At 44.5% G+C, this 20,396-nt stretch overlaps 1 protein-coding gene across 1 annotated transcript in view; it reads left to right on the forward strand.

Annotated features, from left to right (window-relative positions):
• LOC121002376 (fibrocystin-L-like) overlaps positions 1–20,396 on the forward strand; it is a 251,165-nt gene that overhangs the window by 128,140 nt on the left and 102,629 nt on the right. Inside the window, 9 exon segments of the mRNA XM_040433838.1 lie at positions 84–203; positions 1,144–1,305; positions 3,960–4,087; positions 5,640–5,965; positions 8,929–9,071; positions 9,689–9,793; positions 10,694–10,879; positions 12,393–12,563; positions 14,735–14,949. Coding sequence (XP_040289772.1) covers positions 84–203; positions 1,144–1,305; positions 3,960–4,087; positions 5,640–5,965; positions 8,929–9,071; positions 9,689–9,793; positions 10,694–10,879; positions 12,393–12,563; positions 14,735–14,949 — 1,556 coding nt within the window.

Here is a 20,396-nt window from a genome sequence, read left to right on the forward strand (position 1 = left end):
GGACTGTAGGAATTTGTTGTCCAAAAGCAGTGTTCTCCTTTAAGAGTTGTTCAAAGCACTAAGTTGATAACCATATTTTTCAGCCGTCAATGGAGAAGATGCGGTATTAATAATAAATGGGACTGGATTTGCTAACGGTACCGCCAATGACACCACCTATGTGACAATTGGAAACCTTACTTGCACCATTCTTACCCTCAATGGTAAGTCAAACTGCCCTAAATATTGTAAAAATAAATTACATAAAATGTGTTGTCTCAGAACGATCCCATTCCATAGTTGGGGACCCATCTAGAGCATGTCACAAAGTACAGCTCTAGCCTTAGTGAACTTGGCACGCCAAAGTATTACATGGTCACCGATTAATTTCAATGGAACAAAAGGTGACGGCAGCATCTCCAGTGTATTCCTTTATTGGACAAGCCTTTACAGAATGCGTGCAGTAAAAAACAGACAGCTACGTTTCAGCTACATCCGAGCCTTTATCAAGCCTAGGATGTAGCCGAAACGTAGCTGTCTGGTTTTTACTGCACGCATTCTGTAAAGACTTGTCCAATAAAGGAATACACTGGAGATGCTGCCGTCACCTTTTGTTTTATGATATTGGGTGGACCACTGAGGATATGTGGTTGTTGGTCGGTTGATGCATTCTGGTGAGGTCATGAAGGTCTGAGTGTGCTGCTCTACATTGCTGTTTGTACGATTAATTTCAATGGACAGCTTGTAATACTCTATTCCCCCTGTAGTGGCCGCTGTGTTTTGTCTAAAGCTGAGCCTATGACAATTACCTTATCAATAAGGAATTTTCCTTTTCAATCGGGGCTGACTTGCTAATTCAACTCCTTTATTGATACTTTCATGTAGTCTATTCAGGGCTGCACCACCAATGAGGCCAGGTGAGGCCATCGCCTCAGGCAGCACCAGGTAGGGGCAAGAGGGGGGTAGAGGGGGGGCCATGGGCAATGAGCGCTTTCATTGTGGCAAAGGGGTTATGTTAAGAAATTTACATTTGGGGCGGGGGGCTGTTTCAGTTTTCGCCTCAGACAGTCGAAAGGCTAGGTGCAACCCTGAGTCTATCACATATCATGTATTATGTATTCACTGTGATTCATTTTGCTTCTCTTTGTGTATTTTTACATACAGATAATGAGATCCGTTGTCAGGTTCCGAAAGCAAGCGCTGGAACATTCCCGATCACTGTGTCCATCGCAGAACGTGGATTTGCAGTCTCGTATGGAGGAAACATGACTTTTACTTATGATATCATTGTCTCTTCAGTAACACCGTCCTCAGGAAGCCCTACAGGTATTCATGTAGATCTGTTACCCTCTGCTGTAGGTTAGACATATCCTTTTTTATAAGCCCTATTAGGATAGACTAAGCAAACATGGGGAGTACCAAACTCAGGATCCCTCTAGAACAGTAGGACACAGGCCTCAGCTCACACGACCTATGGACTTGGTTGATGCTGTTTCTGAAAAGATAAAGGACCTCTCTTTGTAATCATAGGACAACAATGCCTGTTTGTCTATACGGATATTATTTTCACTATTGATCTCAATTATTAAGATCTGTTAATTAAAAATGTTAATTATGGGTGATGCACACGGTGTACATATCTGACCAATCTCTAGGTTTTACTGTAATAAATACAGTTGAAAGAAAAAGTATGTGAACCCTTTGGAATGATATGAATTTCTGTACAAATTGGTCATAAAATGTGATCTGATCTTCATCTAAGTCACAACAATAGACAATCACAGTCTGCTTAAACTAATAACACACAAAGAATTAAATGTTACCATGTTTTTATTGAACACACCATGTAAACATTCACAGTGCAGGTGGAAAAAGTATGTGAACCCCTAGACTAATGACATCTCCAAGAGCTAATTGGAGTGAGGTGTCAGCCAACTGGAGTCCAATCAATGAGATGAGATTGGAGGTGTTGGTTACAGCTGCCCTATAAAAAACCCACACCAGTTCTGGGTTTGCTTTTCACAAGAAGCATTACCTGATGTGAATGATGCCTCGCACAAAAGAGCTCTCACAAGACCTACGATTAAGAATTGTTGACTTGAATAAAGATGGAAAGGGTTATAAAAGCATTTCCAAAAGCCTTGCTGTTCATCAGTCCACGGTAAGACAAATTGTCTATAAATGGAGAAAGTTCAGCACTGCTGCTACTCTCCCTAGGAGTGGCTGTCCTGTAAAGATGACTGCAAGAGCACAGCGCAGACTGCTCAATGAGGCGAAGAAGAATCCTAGAGTGTCAGCTAGAGACTTACAAAAGTCTCTGGCATATGCTAACATCCCTGTTAGCGAATCTACGATACGTAAAACACTAAGCAAGAATGGATTTCACGGGAGGATACCACAGAGGAAGCCACTGCTGTCCAAAAAAAACATTGCTGCACGTTTACAGTTTGCACAAGAGCACCTGGATGTTCCACAGCAGTACTGGCAAAATATTCTGTGGACAGATAAAACCAAAGTTGAGTTGTTTGGAAGAAACACACAACACTATGTATGGAGAAAAAGAGGCACAGCACACCAACATCAAAACCTCATCCCAACTGTGAAGTATGGTGGTGGGGGCATCATGGTTTGGGGCTGCTTTGCTGCATCAGGGCCTGGACAGATTGCTATCATCGAAGGAAAAATGAATTCCCAAGTTTATCAAGACATTTTGCAGGAGAACTTAAGGCCATCTGTCCACCAGCTGAAGCTCAACATAAGATGGGTGTTGCAACAGGACAACGACCAGACATCCCAAGAATATTGCTGAACTGAAACAGTTCTGTAAAGAGGAATGGTCAAGAATTACTCCTGACCGTTGTGCACGTCTGATCTGCAACTACAGGAAAGTTATTGCTGCCAAAGGAGGTTTAACCAGTTATTAAATGGGTTCACATACTTTTTCCACCTGCACTGTGAATGTTTACATGGTGTGTTCAATAAGAACATGGTAACATTTAATTCTTTGTGTGTTATTAGTTTAAGCAGACTGTGATTGTCTATTGTTGTGACTTAGATGAAGATCAGATCACATTTTATGACCAATTTGTGCAGAAATCCATATCATTCCAAAGGGTTCACATACTTTTTCTTGCAACTGTTCATCATTTATAGCACAAGATGGTGCAATAAAGGCTTGTCCAGGCTCAGAGCCGACAACCTCTTAAACATGACAAACGCTACTCACCTGTCCACGATCCTGCCACTGCTCTGTGCCGGGTCCCCAGTGCGGCCAATCACAGGTCACAGTGGCTTGAATGCTGCATCACACAGGGGTTGTACCATCGCAGACATTGGCGGCATATCGCTAGGATATGCCCCCAATGTCTGATAGGTGCAGGTCTCACCTCTGGGACCTGCACCTATACGTAGTACGGAGCCGGGAAAGTGCGCACACGTGTGGCCACCCTCCATTCATTTCTGTACGAGCACCGAAAATAGCCAAACGTTGGCTCGGCTATTTTCGTCAGCCCCATAGAAGTGAATAGAGTGGTGGCTGAGCTTGCGCAGTGCGTCGTCCATTTTCGACACTCCCATAGGAATGAACGGAGGGCGGCTGCACATGCATGGTGCGCTCTGTGGCACTTTGCTGGCTCTGTTCTAAGTATAGGTGGGACCCACATCCTAGCGATATGCCCCGAATGTCTGACATGGTACAACCCCTTTATAGCCTCTGTGATTGCTGAGGCCTGACACTGGCTGCAGCGGTCTTGGAATACAGCCACTTCTTAGTCCTCCATGGACCGGAAGTGGCTGGGAATGGAGCAGCGGCAACCATGGACAGGTAAGTGCATTTTGTTATGTTCAGGGGGACAGGTTGAAAACCTCAAGCTCTGAGGCCAGACAACCCCTTTAGGTACAGGTCCATACAGTATAGGTACATTATACTATCAGACGCCCTTCTTCACTGCATTAACACTGAAAATATGCTTTCTTTCTAGGAGGCACATTATTAACAATTCATGGCTCTGGATTTAGTGGGAACTCTGTGGTAGAACTTGATGGCAATGGATGTGCCGTGGTCTTTGCCAATCTGAGTATGATTAAATGCCGTACCTCTGAGGTAAGTGTTATACTTGATATACTGTCAGCATTGCTTTTGATGGTAGTGCAACACGCCTGGAGGGATGTGCGTCAGGAAGGAAGATGGCAGTGACAATGATGATAAGGGTGGTATTAGTCCCGATGTTCATGGTGTCCCTCTTCCTCATTCCCAGGGCAATTACAGTAAAGAGGGGAACACAGGATAATAAGTGTAGTTCTCCCCCGGGGGAACACCCTTGATGTAGCCTCCTCTCTGATGTGGTGCCCTTCCAAACTTTTCTACCTTCCAATCCAACCTAGGGGTACAGTTCTCACAAAACATGTCTACAATTCCCACTGCGGGATGTAGACCGTAAGACAGAAACACAGTCTATTACACTGGTATGATCTTTGAGCAGGAAGCCTGTTTGCCCAGCCAAGGGGCTGTGAAGTTCAGAAGCCATAAACATGCATTACCTTCACAGACTACTTCCACCCACCCTCCTTTTTGGCAGATCTACATTCTCAATAGTTCTTTTCTACTCTGAGTCTCATTGGCTCTGTGGAGTCTTTCCTGGGTTTCAAAAATGCTGACTGTGTATGCCACAGGATTGCAGTTTATGTAGGCTGCTTAAACTGCAATTCCCTCTAACTAACCACTCCACAGAAAAGAACCAAGCCCAAAGGTTAGGACCTGCTCCTTCCTGGAAACTATCTCCAGGGAATGGATATTAACCCTATAATTCAGGCTTACATTGAGTGCAAACAACAGAGGAACAGTTTAAAATGGAATAAAGCCAGAAAACATCTGTTAAATATCTGAGTGTTTACGGTAATCATTGAGCAGTGGTCCACTGGGTCACTGCATTAGTTCCTATTTACAAGCAATATTTTTTTGAGCCACAGTTTCATATAAAAGTTTGTAAAATCACAGTTTACAGTCCACTCATGCTGTGTTTGCAGTGTATGTTGGCGGAATATGTAGAGACGATTTCCAGACATTTACCTCCAACGTATTTATAGGAATACAGTGGTATACATTACCATACACTTCATGTTGCAAAGACATATACCATGCAGTATACTATTCCGTACTCTGTACGGAATAACGCAGCAGACTGTGCTATTCCATACAACTGAAAAAAAGGAATACCAGTGTATAACAACCCTATGCAGGACAAAAGGACACTGTTTTGGCTTTTGTCAGGTGCATGGGGGTCTATGGATATGTTTCACATATGTACTGGGGGGTTCCTGCCATTAATTGCAAAGGGACACTGCAAACAGTTTGTGACTGTAGCTATAGACAATCAACAGTTGCAGCAAACTGATAACGTCTTGAAATGCCAGTGTTTTTTAGTGGTTTTCTACTCTGACTAATAAAGTGGGAGGGGGGGTTACCAAGTGGGGAAGCGCCTTCTATGACGTCCTAATACAATATATGGACAGGGGTTGTATTGATGAAATAATCCCTTTAAATCCTCATAAAACCCTACAATAATCTAAGTTCTGTTTAGTAGATCCATAGGGGTATAGGTGTTGTGCGGTGAAATACAAAAATTAAGCTGTGGCCATATTACATGAATTTTTTTTCTCAGGGGCTAGAAGGCAACGCTGATCTTATGGTTTTCACAAATGGACTTAATGCCACCTTACCAAATGCCTTCAATTTTACCTCTTTCTTGGCACCAACCATCACTGGAATTGAACCAAGAACCAGTAGTGTTTTGGGGAATACAACTCTCACCATTTCAGGCTTTAACTTCCTAAATCAGTCAGAAGACAGTGCTGTTTTTCTTGCAAATGAAACGTGTGAAATTCTGGAGTGGACAACAACCAATATAACATGTCTTCTGCCTGCACTTCCACCCGGAACATACAACATCATGGTACAAGTCGGAAATGATGGATTTGCAATAACCAGGTATTTAACCTATTCTTGTGATATGAAGTCTGCGTATTTCAGACATGTTACTATCCTGGTTTGACCTTATGCAGATGGTCTTAATGTGGGGGCATTTTCCGTATTGCAGATGCAAATCCTTACCCAACTAACAGCATCAGGGCAGGTTTTGCAGCTTTAAGACAAACACTATAATATTGTAGTGCACTGGAGCAGGAATACTTTGAAGTCTGGACATTTGTGGACATTTGCCCCTGTATCCCCTATGCAAAGTCATTAACTCCTTACTTTATTTGACTTTAAAGGGTTAAAGGGGTTATCCAACCCCTATAATGCTCCCCAAAATGCCTGGGCCCCTCATACTGTTTATACTTACCCTGCTCCCCGGCACCTGCATCGCTTCTGATGCCCACACAGCCGCTGCTGCATCTCCGTGTCGCATGGATCAAAACATCCGTTGATGGGGGGGAAGCCAATAGCGGGCCGCGATGGGAACGAGCCTCCCTAGCGCCACCCCCCATGCTAGGAGGCTTGTTCCCGTTGCGGTCTGCTATTGGCTGGCCACCGCCAACCCCCCGCCCCTCCCCCGGTGGCGCGTATCAAAACATTCAGATGCAGCGGCGGCCGTGTGGGGAGCAATCTGTGTGAAGGGCTTGGGCATTTGGGGGGTCATTATGGGGGTTAGATAACCCCTTTAACTTGCACTGTTTAATACTGTGTAACTGCATTTCATATGTTTGTTGTGATATGTATCCTGTTCATTTGCACTGTATTTGCACAGCACTGTTAAAAGGGTTAATGAACACTGAGAGATGTTTGGGACTTTCTCGCTAAGGCTACTTTCACGGTTGTATTATCTTTAACATACCCAAGACGGATCCGTCATTAACTCTATTGAAAGTCAATGGGGGACGGATTTGTTTTCTATTGTGTCGTCTTGCTCCGCATCCCAGGACGGAATGCTGCGGTTTGCTCTCCGGTATGAGAACGGAATGGAATGCATTTTGGAGCATTTCATTTTGTTCAGTTACGTTTTGTCCCCATTGACAATGAATGGGGAAAAAAAGGAAGCGTTTTTTTTCTGGTATTGAGACCCTATGACGGATCTCAATACCGGAAAATATTAACGCTAGTGTGAAAGTAGCCTTATAATGAGAAGCTAGTAATTTTTCACTGTTTCCATAAGGTTTAAAAAAGTGAGTTGTTTACCAAAACCAGACAGACCTTTTGGATGTCTTGTTTTTGTCCGTGTCATTGCTATTAGGTATTGCAAGTCTATGAGAGACAGAGAATTGTAACTTTGTATTTGTTTAGGTTGAGTTTCTCCACTCCACCACTCCCACTAGAAGGTTCTAGTTCAGCTAGAAACTGTATATAAGGAGAGCAGTCACAGCCCCTAGTGTTATGCAGTTAGGGATTAGTGCTTAGAAGAAGAGACATTGCCAGACTGCATGGGTGACCAGAAGAAGAGGCTAAGATGGGGATGCTGAACCACAGACCCTGTGCCACCATTCTTTGTCCATGGTACCAACCTTCTGAGAGAGAAGGACAGCTTGTTCCGGCCTTTCCTCAGCATGGACCATTTTTCTGCTAGGGAGGAGACTGGAGAAGCCAGTCCTATGCCTCACCTGTATTGTTTTGCACTTGAGTTCCTCCAGTAAAAGGAACACTAGTTAACTGCAGACCCTGACTCTCCAGACTTATTTCACATTGTGGTGCACCATGTCTTACCATTCCATTCAGAGAGCAGCAACACGTGGTGACACCTCGATGGTGTCCAGGGGACCCAGTGTAGCATTGGGGTCACCTCAATTCGCCCGCATTACCGACTGAATGAGCCCCTAAAGAGGTTCATATTGATAACCTATCCTCAGGATATATCTGATTGGTTGGGTCACACTACTGGCACCCCAACTCCCCCTCCCTATCAACTTTTTGAAAAGTCAGTGCCACAGCCTTTTCCAGGCCTACGCACTGCTCAGTCCCATTCAAGCGAACATGAGCTCGACAGCCTCTTCAAATAGCTGATTGTAGAGGTGCTGGGTGTCAGAACTCCTTATAAACCAAAAACAACCACCCTGAAACCACTGGAAGAACACAAGCTGGTGGTATGGTCTGGAGAATGTTTTGTGGCATCCTCTGAGCCCACTCATCCATGTGGAGGACACTCAATAGATTTGGATATGAATCCATCCTTGCAGATCATGTACACCCATACATGCTGATTGTCTTCCTTGGGGCAGATAGGATCTTCCAGCAAGACGATGCGACATGTCTCACTGTTAGAAATGTCTGACATTCGTTGGAAGAACATAACCAAGACTTACAACTACTATCCTGGCCTCCTAATTCCCCAGACTTGAACCTAATTGAGCATCTGTGGGATCACCTCGATGGTTGTGTTCGCTCTATGTATCCTCCTCCACGTACCCTCCAGCCCCTGTGGGATACAGTCCAGTCAGTCAGTAGAATAGCTATACATGTGCATTCATGGGACTCTAGCACGGAGGACCGACAGCTCCATGATCAGCAACGCTGCCCTTCAACATTTGACTCGTGGCTCTGACTGCTCCCAAAGGCCACATCTACATGGCAATATAGGGGGAGATTTATCAAACTGGTGTAAAGGAAAACTGTCTTAGTTGCCCATAGCAACCAATCAGATTTCACCTTTCATTTTTCAGAACTTTTTTGGAACATGAAAGGCGAATTCTGATTGGTTGCTATGGGCAACTAATCCACTTTTCCCTTACACCACTTTGATAAATCTAATCCATTTTACTTTCCGTAATTTCTTACAAATACTGGCAGTTGTTATCCTATCCCTCCACTAAGGAACCAGCAAAAAACAGCGCCACCCCTGTTCATGGGCTATAGCTGGTATTGCGGCTCATTGTAATGCTTTATACAAGTGTGAATAGGGTTCTACATGGCTTCATATAAATACAGTGGCCATATTACAGCTTGCCTCTGTTTTGTTGCAGCATGAATAATGGAGCGTCCGTTGTGTATATTTTGGAAGTGAACAGCATCTCCCCACAATATGGATCCCTGTATGGCGGTACTCGAGTCACACTGACGGGATCCGGCTTCAGTCCTGTCCCAGATGACAACCAAGTACAAATAGGTACAGCATCATTTCATGGGGTGTCTGCCCCTGTTAGAAATGATATTCAGCAGTTTCTTAGGGCTCATTCACACGACCGTATGGCCGTGGTGCCCGTATTGTGGACCGCAAACAGTGGGTCTGCAATACATGCGTGCCGGCCGCGTGAATTCAGCGCTGCGGACCCATTGACTTGAATGGGTCCGCGATCCGCAAAATTTGGCAAAAGATAGAACATGTCCTATCTTTTGCAGTGCGAAGGCACGGATCGTGAGCCCACGGAAACACTGGGAAGCGCTTCCGTGGGCTTTCAGGTCCGTGCCTCCGTACCACAGAAGATAGGACATGTCCTATCTTTTGCAGTATTTTGCAGTTTGCGGACCCATTCAATTCAACGGGTCCGCAGCACAGAGTTCACACGGCCGGTGCCTGTGCATTGCGGACCGCTATTTGGTCGCCGTCCCCGTGCTGCAGACCACATACGGTCATGTGAATGAGTCCTAGATCAAATCTGTTCCTGGGAAAGCTGGGTGACAAACAACGTTGCCCTATTACAGCTCCCAACCAGACTTTTGAACCGCCGGTGTAGCAGTGTTTTGTAGATGCAATATTATATTAATGGATTTATTATGTTCTAGGGAATCTCCCATGTAAAGTCTCTGCCAGTTCGGCCAAGGAGCTGACCTGTGTGACCCAGAGACCCGGCGCAGTGTATACGGTGACAAATGATGGAAAACATTCAGGTGAGTGCTATACCCTGCTGGTGCCATGAGATCCATCTCCTACAAAGACAAATGGGGTCATTTATCAAACTGGTGTAAAGTAGAACTGGCTTAGTTGCCCATAGCAACCAATCAGATTCCACCTTTCATTTATCAAAGGAGCTTTCAAAAATGAAAGGTGGAATCTGATTGGCTGTTATGGGCAACTAAGCCAGTTCTACTTTACACCAGTTTGATAAATGACCCCCAAAGTATGTCCTATCATGGACATATGGGGCAGCTTTATCAAAAACATCTAAAAGAAGGATAGTCCTTGCATCCAGTCAGAGCTCGGCTTTCATTCTTAAAACTGCTCTGGTAAAATAATAGCTGCTCTGTGATTGGCTGCTATGGACAATAAAGACAATTTTTCTTGTGTCTTTATTACGGACGTCCAGACCTCTCGTGGTTCGTCATACATCCTACTTACCACCATTATAGGTGGTGAATTCGGGGCATGAACAACCACAAACCCAACCAGAACCACCCACTTATGGGCAGGGTTTACATAAGTCCCACCCATTTTCAGCCCAGGACAGCACAAATTTGCAGGGACTATCTCTGAAAATTAGGGACTGCTGACAACTATGGATAACTGGAGTTCCAGCAGTATAGAAGCCTATACGTCGCTCTGACTCCGGTACGGATGAACCACGGGAGCTCCAGGCATTGCCCCCGTCTGCCAAAGAGAGGAACGGTTGCCCATGACAACCAAAAAGGTTGCTGTCTTAAAGGGCCCCTGAGATATAATGTGGTTGCTATGGGCAACTGCTCCACTTATTAGCACAGTGTCATATGTATCTCACCTTTCCATTGATTGATTGTGTCATTATATAGACGTTACACATTTTGCATTGATTAATGGGTGTATTTTTTATGCAGTGTACGGCAGCGGCTATGCCTGGTCTCCATCTAGACTGCTGATATCTACAGGGGACGCCGTCATTTGGCAGTGGAACGCTTAGCCTTTAATCACGGGTATTGGATACAGAGTATTCTCAGTGTCGGATCCGGCCAACCTTACCTATGATGGAATTTCCTTTAACAGCGGGGCTCGTGTGCCCTCAGGTCTGCACCCACTTTATCAATACCTTAAAGGGGTTATCCCATAATTTATGTAAAATATAGTACATGATGACCTGTTTCTAGCAAAGCTAAAACCAGCCCTGTACCTCACATGGATCCAGAGATCTCTTCATTCATTGCTCCAATTGCTCTGCTAGATTTATTTTAAACTGGCAGCTCAGGGGCGCGTCCTTTCTGCTGCAGCTCTCTCTCTCTCGCACAGTTTATGGGGCGTCCTTTCTGCCGCAGTTCCACCCTATCTCATCTCAAGGGATGTGTAATTTCTGCTGCAACTCTGCCTATCACAGCTCAGGGAATGTCCTTTCTGCTGCAGCTCTCTCCTTCTCATACCCCATGAGGCATGTCCTTTCTGCTGCAGTTCTCTCCCTCACACCTCATGAGACATGTCCTTTCCGCTGCAGTTCTCTCCCTATGCCAACTCAAGGGGTGTGTCGGTTCTGCTGCAGCTCTCTGCCTATCACAGCTGAGGGGAAGTGTCCTTTGTCATGGGGTGTGTCCTTTCTGCTGCAGATTTCTCCCTTCTAACTGTAGATATGGCTGGTGGCACTGAGGATTGGACTGAGCATGCGTAACCACCACAATGTAGTGGTCGTGTACATTATTATCCAGGATAAACACCAGGTGGCACTGTTATAATAAAATAAAGAGCATATTTCACTACTGGAGCATTTTTGTAAGAGAAAGTAAATTACAAAAGCAACTACTTTTTTCTCGCTGAATTATATTAAAATAACATTTAATGGTCGTACAACCGCTTTAATAATTTTCCGGATGGACGGGGTTAATCCCGTGAGGAGTGACACACGTTCGGCTTCTGTATCATAGTATGGTGTTCATCACCTGGCATTTGAAAAGGAGATCATTCTTATGAAGGTATAGATGGGTGCTGAGCGTGGTACCCCCACTTTTCTAAATAATGACCTAGGAAATTCATTAGTCAGCCCCTTACAGGTAATCAAACAGACAGCAGCAATGGGCTCCCTTACCTACTGGGCCCCTGTGTCATATACTTGGGTTGCACTTCTTTGAAAGCTGAATGTTTTGGGGTGTGGGATGGAGGTTTACATATTAAGTCTTATGCACACAAATGTTTGCCTGGCCGTTCTACGCATTGGGGACCGCAATTTGCAGGTGCTGCATACGGAACCAGATCCATTCAACTTGAATGAGTGTGCGATCCGTCCACACTGCAAAAAAATAGAACATGTTCTATTATATATTTTTTTGTGGTGTGGAGGCACGGAGAGAAACCCCTCAGTGCCTCCGTTCCGCACCGCTCCTTCCGGATTGCAAGTGAATAGGTCCGCTTCTGTGATATGGTTTTCACATGGCTGATGCCCATATATTGCGGGCTTGCTGTTTGCGTGCCGCAATACGGGCACGGCTGGGCAACGGCCATGTGCATGAGCCCTTAGTCAGTGCTTTACGCGGCAGCTCATTGACATTGGCATGCTTTGCACTAGGATAATAACATTAATGTTTTCTTTCTTTAAAGGTGTACTTTCCTATAATTTCACATCGCCGGGGACTTACTACTACAGCAGCGGCTATGTCAATGACGGAAATACCATAATTATGCAAGGAGTCGTAATTGTAATCCAAATTGCCGAGCAGATCAGCCCAGTGCGTGTGTCTGTTGGAGGAAAGGAGGCCACCATTGCTTCTGGTAACTTAAGATACTATACTATTCCTAGTTGATACTATACTATTCCTAGTTGATACTATACTATTCCTAGTTGATACTATACTATTCCTAGTTGATACTATACTATTCCTAGTTGATACTATACTATTCCTAGTTGATACTATACTATTCCTAGTTTATACTATACTATTCCTAGTTGATACTATACTATTCCTAGTTGATACTATACTATTCCTAGTTAATATTATACTATTCCTAGTTGATACTATACTATTCCTAGTTGATACTATACTATTCCTAGTTGATACTATACTATTCCTAGTTAATACTATACTATTCCTAGTTGATACTATACTATTCCTAGTTGATACTATACTATTCCTAGTTAATACTATACTATTCCTAGTTAATACTATACTATTCCTAGTTGATACTATACTATTCCTAGTTGATACTATACTATTCCTAGTTGATACTATACTATTCCTAGTTGATACTATACTATTCCTTGTTGATACTATACTATTCCTAGTTGATACTATACTATTCCTAGTTGATACTATACTATTCCTAGTTGATACTATACTATTCCTAGTTGATACTATACTATTCCTAGTTGATACTATACTATTCCTAGTTAATACTATACTATTCCTAGTTGATACTATACTATTCCTAGTTGATACTATACTATTCCTAGTTGATACTATACTATTCCTAGTTGATACTATACTATTCCTAGTTGATACTATACTATTCCTAGTTGATACTATACTATTCCTAGTTAATACTATACTATTCCTAGTTGATACTATACTATTCCTAGTTGATACTATACTATTCCTAGTTAATACTATACTATTCCTAGTTAATACTATACTATTCCTAGTTGATACTATACTATTCCTAGTTGATACTATACTATTCCTAGTTGATACTATACTATTCCTAGTTGATACTATACTATTCCTAGTTGATACTATACTATTCCTAGTTGATACTATACTATTCCTAGTTAATACTATACTATTCCTAGTTGATACTATACTGTTCCTAGTTAATATTATACTATTCCTAGTTGATACTATACTATTCCTAATTGATACTATACTATTCCTAGTTGATACTATACTATTCCTAGTTAATACTATACTATTCCTAGTTGATACTATACTATTCCTAGTTGATACTATACTATTCCTAGTTAATACTATACTATTCCTAGTTAATACTATACTATTCCTAGTTGATACTATACTATTCCTAGTTAATACTATACTATTCCTAGTTGATACTATACTATTCCTAGTTGATACTATACTATTCCTAGTTGATACTATACTATTCCTAGTTGATACTATACTATTCCTAGTTGATACTATACTATTCCTAGTTGATACTATACTATTCCTAGTTGATACTATACTATTCCTAGTTGATACTATACTATTCCTAGTTGATAATATACTATTCCTAGGCGTGATAACTTTATCATTGCCTGGCCCTTGCAGACAGAGCAAAGCCTCTAGGTGTAACGGCAACGCCCCGTTGCTCCTAGAGGCTCATTTGCATATATTAAAACATAATTTTTCTCAGCAATGCGGGCACATATGAACATGGGACCAACACTGATGCCTTCAGCTGCCAAGTGCACATGTAACAGGTCAGCCAGTGTCATAGGTACAAAACTGCTGACAGATGCCCTTTAACTAATGGGACCTCCAGGATCCTGAGACTGAAGGGGTTACAGTACTGCTTTAGCACTATGTGTCTTTCTAAGACTACTTTCACACTTGCATTGTTTTCCGGTATTGAGATTCGGGAGAGGATCTCAATACCAGGGAAAAAAACGTTTCTATTAAGCTTTCATGCATTCTGAATGGAAAGAGATCCGTTCAGGATGCATCAGAGACTCCTGAAAGAGTTGGCAGATCTCCCGACACCTCCCAGGAAGCAGTCCTAACTTTGTGTGGCCCCAGGATGTTGCATCATCAGCCCCAGTCTCATAATGAAAGTCAGCATGAAAAGTCGATGGTCGATGATAAAAGGGGCATAAAAATATGCACAGGAAAAATATTATCCTCTGCTATGGGCCTCCTGGTCTTTTATGTACCTGGTTATTAATCACGTTACTAAAGCTGCTCTCCAATAATAACATTTATTCTCATAAACTTGTCATGATGTTTCCACAGCTCCACTTCCAACCACACCGCCAGGTGTCTGCGTCACCCAAGATCCGGAGTGCCCAGAGTTGGCCCTATTACCTGTCAGCAATACGTCTGTATGGTTTGGATTCTCAGACTGTTATTCTCCTGTTATTACCAGCATTACACCAAACTTTGGAACAATCCATGATGCTATAACCATCACAGGAACCGGGTTCAGTAACCTTACTTGTGCCAACCAGGTATGCAGCCACCTCGATCACAATATTATGACTGGCACTGACTGTGATAAATGATCTCATAATAAAGAATTAACGTAGAAAAATGTATAATGAGGCAGAGGAGATGATGCAGAGGATGGGAGTGGTAGTGGCCCTGAAGAAGTGTTGCGTCATGGTGTACTCCTGTAAGAAACAGTCATGTGATGTCTCTAAGTTTCATTACCCTTGTAAACTGTGTTCAAATTTAATGTAAAATGCCTGCAGCATTTGTTTGGTCAGTAGATGGCAGCATAGGACCAATTTGCATTGGAGTTTACCATAGAGAAAGTGTATTAGTGACACTGGTTCTTTAAGGCAGCAGCTAAGTGTTGAAGTGACACGCCCCTTGTGATGTCAGCCTGCCTCAGTGTGAGCAGGAAGAAGGAGGAAGAGAGACTGGAACTGCAGCTGCCGCCATATTGGCAAGATAGAAAACAAGTTCTGTGTTGTGTAAGACGTGTGTGGAGATACTAAAGGACATTCCTGTACAGCCAAGCTGTGTGAACTTCGGTCTAGAGATGGATGGAGTACAAAGAAACCGTGCATTTAGTGAAGCCAAGTTAAAAGGACTGTGTGCAGCAACTAACCTGTGGAGCCGACATTGGGCTGTGTGGATTGCCCCAAACAGTAAAGAGACTCACAGTGCTGTCGAGGTACCGGACAGTAACTGTAATAATCCTGGATTATATTCAACTAGTTTTCCGGCCTGCTGAGGAGGACTTCTTTGTTGCGGATCCTGCGCTGATTAAAGAAAAGGACGACATCGGGCCCCACCGTGCACTTCCACAAACTGTAAGCGGTCCACTTGGACCACTGGGATAAGGGGGGGGTGCGCACCTGCTTGAAAGTTAGGGTCAGTAGTTTCTGGGACTATTCTTTCTTAGTGTCCGCACTGCAAATACGGACACAGCGAAGGTGAAAATTGTTGCAGCGTTTAACTTGTATTGTTTATACTGTTTTGAATATTTTGCTTGTCTTTACCTTTGTAACTGCATTGTTAACCTGCTTTTATTAATTTATAGTAAATGCAATTTTATTAATCTTGACTTCTGCGTACGCACTCTTTTCTGGTCGCGGAGTCAAACAACCTGCCTTGCTCTCGGTTCACAAATTGGCGTAGTCGGCAGGATCCGCCTACCAGAATGGACGGCGACGCACCCGTTAGGAGGGATGGTGCTGGAGGAAGAATGCCAGCAGGGGCTGAAATGAGTCAGTTAGCAAAGTTTGATGGCAATAATATGTCTGTGAGTGTGTGGGCAGAGCAGATACGAATGGTACAGCGCATGTACCAGACCACACCAGAAGTACTAGTAGAGCTAGCCATATTGACGTTACAAGGAGATGCTAAGACTACAGTGATATTGCGGCCATTTGAACAAAGACAGACATTTGAGCAAGTTGTCCAGATTCTAGAAACTATCTATGAAGAAACCGCATTGCTGGGGTCCCTGCAGGCACGGTTCTTCCAGAGGGTACAAAAGGAGAATGAAAGTCTCCCTCAGTATGCAAATGCCCTACAAGAACTGCTCCGAGATATTTAAGGGAAGGAAAGAGAGGGCTCACCAGCCTTCTGTAACCCTGATCGGACACTCCGTGACCAGTTTATTCTGGGGATCCGTGATGTCAGTTTGACTGTTGCTATGCAGGACTTTATACGACGGGAGACTGATGCTAAATTTCGTACAGGTAGAGGCCATCTCACGTGCCAATAGTATGGTTCAGAAGCCTCAGACCGCAGTTGGAGTTACATTGTAGCAGGGGGCTATCTCTGGCCCAGAAACAGTGGAAAAAGGGACAGTTAAAGAGATACTTACAGTAATGCAGAAATTGCAAGAGCAAATGGAACACCTACAAACCAGTTGTAATGAGAATTCTATGAGAATTGCAGGCCTCCAGACAACTAGAGACGAAGGGGTGGGCCGTTCACACCAAGAAGGTCAGAATCACCCACAACCCCGCTGGAAGGATTAGGATAGGACCTACCGAAGGGGTCCCAATAATGTAGTACAACTCTCAGGAGAGACCGATGGGGCTTACCGAAGGGGCCCAAACCGATGGCCAGAGCGACGGGAAATACGCTGCTGGGAGTGTGGACGCGTGGGCCACATTGCTGCTAGATGTCCAGAGCAGCGACCAGCTTATGAGAGACCGCCTTTTAAACTGAAATCCCCTGCTGCAGTAGGACGGGCAGTAGGGGAAACTCAGAAGGAGACTATGAGGGGAGAATGCCCTGAAGAGGACCTGATCGCTGCAAGTCCCATCATACAGATGGAATTGGAAGGTATTCCGGTTACCGGGATGATTGACACGGGTTCCCAAGTAACGACCCTGAGTAGAGACTGTTACGAACGGTACTTTCAGCAACATGTGAAATATGATCCCCATACATTCATACGAGTGGTTGCAGCTAATCAGTTACCAGTACCGGTGGTGGGAGTGGCCTGGATGAATGTCAGATTATGTGGCCAAGATCTAGGCAAGAAAGGCATTGTGGTGGTACAGGAGTCACATAAAGTAAAGGTCCCTGTCATCTTGGGGATGAATGTGTTAAAAGAATTGGATCAGATTCTCTTTGAAAAGAAAGGTCACGGTTATTGGAGAGAAACCACTAGCCATCGGCCTACTCAAACGGCCTTCCAGCGGCTGGTCCGAACATGTGGCTTACAGAAAAGTTCAGATGCACAGTGTCCTCTTGCTCGAGTTTCAGTCCCTCTGCATACAAAAGTTACGTTGCCACCCAGACGGGAGATGATAGTGTCCATGCCTGTAGGCACCTGTAGGAAACTAGAGGGCATAGCTGTGTTGATAGAACCACTGCCGACAGCCGGAAGAAGTGTTGATCCACTAGTAGCCCGTTCCTTGGCAGTAGTCCGCAATGGGAGTACCCCTCCGATGTGTGAACACCCAGAATCAGAGTGTAGACCTAGCCCCAGGAAGGCTGCTGGCTAACCTCTATGTGACTCCGGAGGAAGTGAGGAAAGTGACCCCGATGCAGTTGAGGCCGGCTGAACGAGGTGAATGGACCGTAACCGTGTCTATGGGGGAAGGCGAGAACCCCACCCCTAAATGGAATGGCGGTGCAATTCGAGAACAGATGAAGATAGAGACTTCTTCGTGTTCTCTGGAACAGATCCGGAAGGTAGATGAACTGTTATGGGAAAACCGCACAACCTTTGCACGTCATGCTGAAGATTTTGGATGTACAACTGGGATCTACCATGAGATTCCCACAGGAGACACCCCTCCAATCAGAGAGCGCTACCGACAAATTCCTCCACAGATGTATCAGGAGGTGAAAGAACTGTTGACCCAGATGCTGCAGAGTGGGATCATTCAAGAAAGCCAAAGTCCCTGGGCAGCTCCAGTGGTACTAGTAAGGAAGAAAGATGGGTCCATTCGGTTTTGCGTAGACTATTGAAAGTTGAACACCTGCACCGTACGAGATTCCTACCCCTTACATCGGATTGAGGAGTCCCTTTCGGCACTAGGAAGAGCCCGGTACTTCTCCTCGCTAGATCTGGCTAGTGGGTATTGGCAGGTGCCAATGACCGAGAAAGATAAGGAAAAGACAGCCTTTATCTTTCCCATGGGACTATACGAATTTAACCGGATGCCCTTTGGGTTGACAAATGCACCTGGAACGTTTCAACGATTGATGGAGAAATGTCTTGGTGACTTCAACTTTGAGTTCACTCTCATCTACTTGGACGACATTATAGTGTACTCTGCAACCTTTGAGGACCATCTCCACCAGTTGGGACAAGTGTTTAAACGATTGCAGGAACATGGGCTCAAACGGAAACCCAGTAAATGTCGGTTGTTCCAATCTGAAATTGACTACTTGGGTCATCGTGTATCAGGAGAAAGGGTAAGGCCGTCGAGGGACAAGATAGCGGCTGTTCAAGATTGGCTGACACCGACTACCCTGCGAGAGGTGAGAGCGTTCCTGGGAGTAGCCGGCTACTATCAACGGTTTATTAAGGACTTTGCTAGGGTAGCAGCACCACTTAATGCTCTCCTACGAGGCCCTCCGGGGGTCCGAAGAACCGGTCTGTGAAATGGGGCCCTGAACAGGAACACGCCTTCCAGGCATTGAAGGATGCTCTTACAACGGCCCCAATCCTGGCGTATGCTGATTACCACTTGCCCTTCCAGCTATACACGGATGCAAGCCTGTATGGTCTCGGAACAGTGCTCTCTCAGTTCCAGGATGGCCAAGAGCGTGTCATAGCGTATGCCAGCCGATCTTTACAAGATTCTGAAAGAAATCCTGACAATTATAGTTCATTTAAGTTAGAACTGTTGGCACTGGTATGGGCCATGACTGAGAAATTCTCTGAGTATTTGACCAGAGCTGAAGTCTTAGTACTGACTGACAACAACCCATTAGCTCACATAGAGAATGCCAAGCTCGGGGCTTTGGAGCAGAGGTAGATAGCCCGAATGTCTAAGTTCAATTACCGCATTAAGTATCGGTCCAAGACAGAGAACCAAAATGCCAATGGACTCTCTAGGGTAACTACCCAGGCCCCCAGCGGAGACGTGGATCACGAGTTATAGCATGTGGAGGTGCCTGACTTCAGCAGATTTTCACAAACCTTGGTCATTGCTATGCAGTGTGCAGTGGAAGGGACCGAAACGGCTCCTTTCTTTGGCGAAAATTATCAAGTGTGTTGAGAAAGGCAAGAAGCCCTGTAAAGAGGAAAGAGAACGACTGACACGTGAAATGCTATCAGTCTTGAGTCAGTGGGAAAAGTTAGAGATGAAAAATGGAGTGTTATGCCGAAAAGTATATCTACCTTCTGAAATCGACATTGGTTATCAAATCGTAGTGCCTAGTGAACTGGCTCAATCATTGGCTCTTGAGGCTCATAATAAGAATGGACATTTTGGTCATGAGAAGACCTTTCGTTGGCTACAGCGACTGATTTACTGCCCAGGCCTCCGTCAAATGGTCGAAGAAGTATGTCATAGATGTCGAACTTGTGAGATCCATAAGGCGATAGAACAAGGAGCTCCCCTGCAGACCATAGTGACCCAGGAACCTTTGGAGATCGTCATGATAGACTACCTAATGCTGCGCCCATCCAACAGTGGGCACCAGTACTGCCTCATAATGGTGGACCACTTCACCAAATTTGCGATGGTGACCGCCACCAAGGACCAGACCGCTGAGTCGGCAGCTCGAGCCCTATGCCAAGATTTGATCCGAGTGTATGGGTGTCCACAACGCATCCACTCTGACCAAGGAGCTTGCTTTGAGGGACATGTGATGAAAGAGGTTCAACGTATCTACGGGATAAAGAAGTCACACACGACTCCATACCATCCCCAAGAAAACGGAGCCTGCGAACGATTCAATAGAACTCTGCTACAGATGGTGCAGACTTTGTAGGAGGACAATAAGTTACAGTGGCCTCAGTTCTTGT

The sequence above is a fragment of the Bufo bufo genome, chromosome 5, assembly GCF_905171765.1.
Source record: "Bufo bufo chromosome 5, aBufBuf1.1, whole genome shotgun sequence".
Lineage (NCBI taxonomy): Eukaryota > Metazoa > Chordata > Amphibia > Anura > Bufonidae > Bufo > Bufo bufo.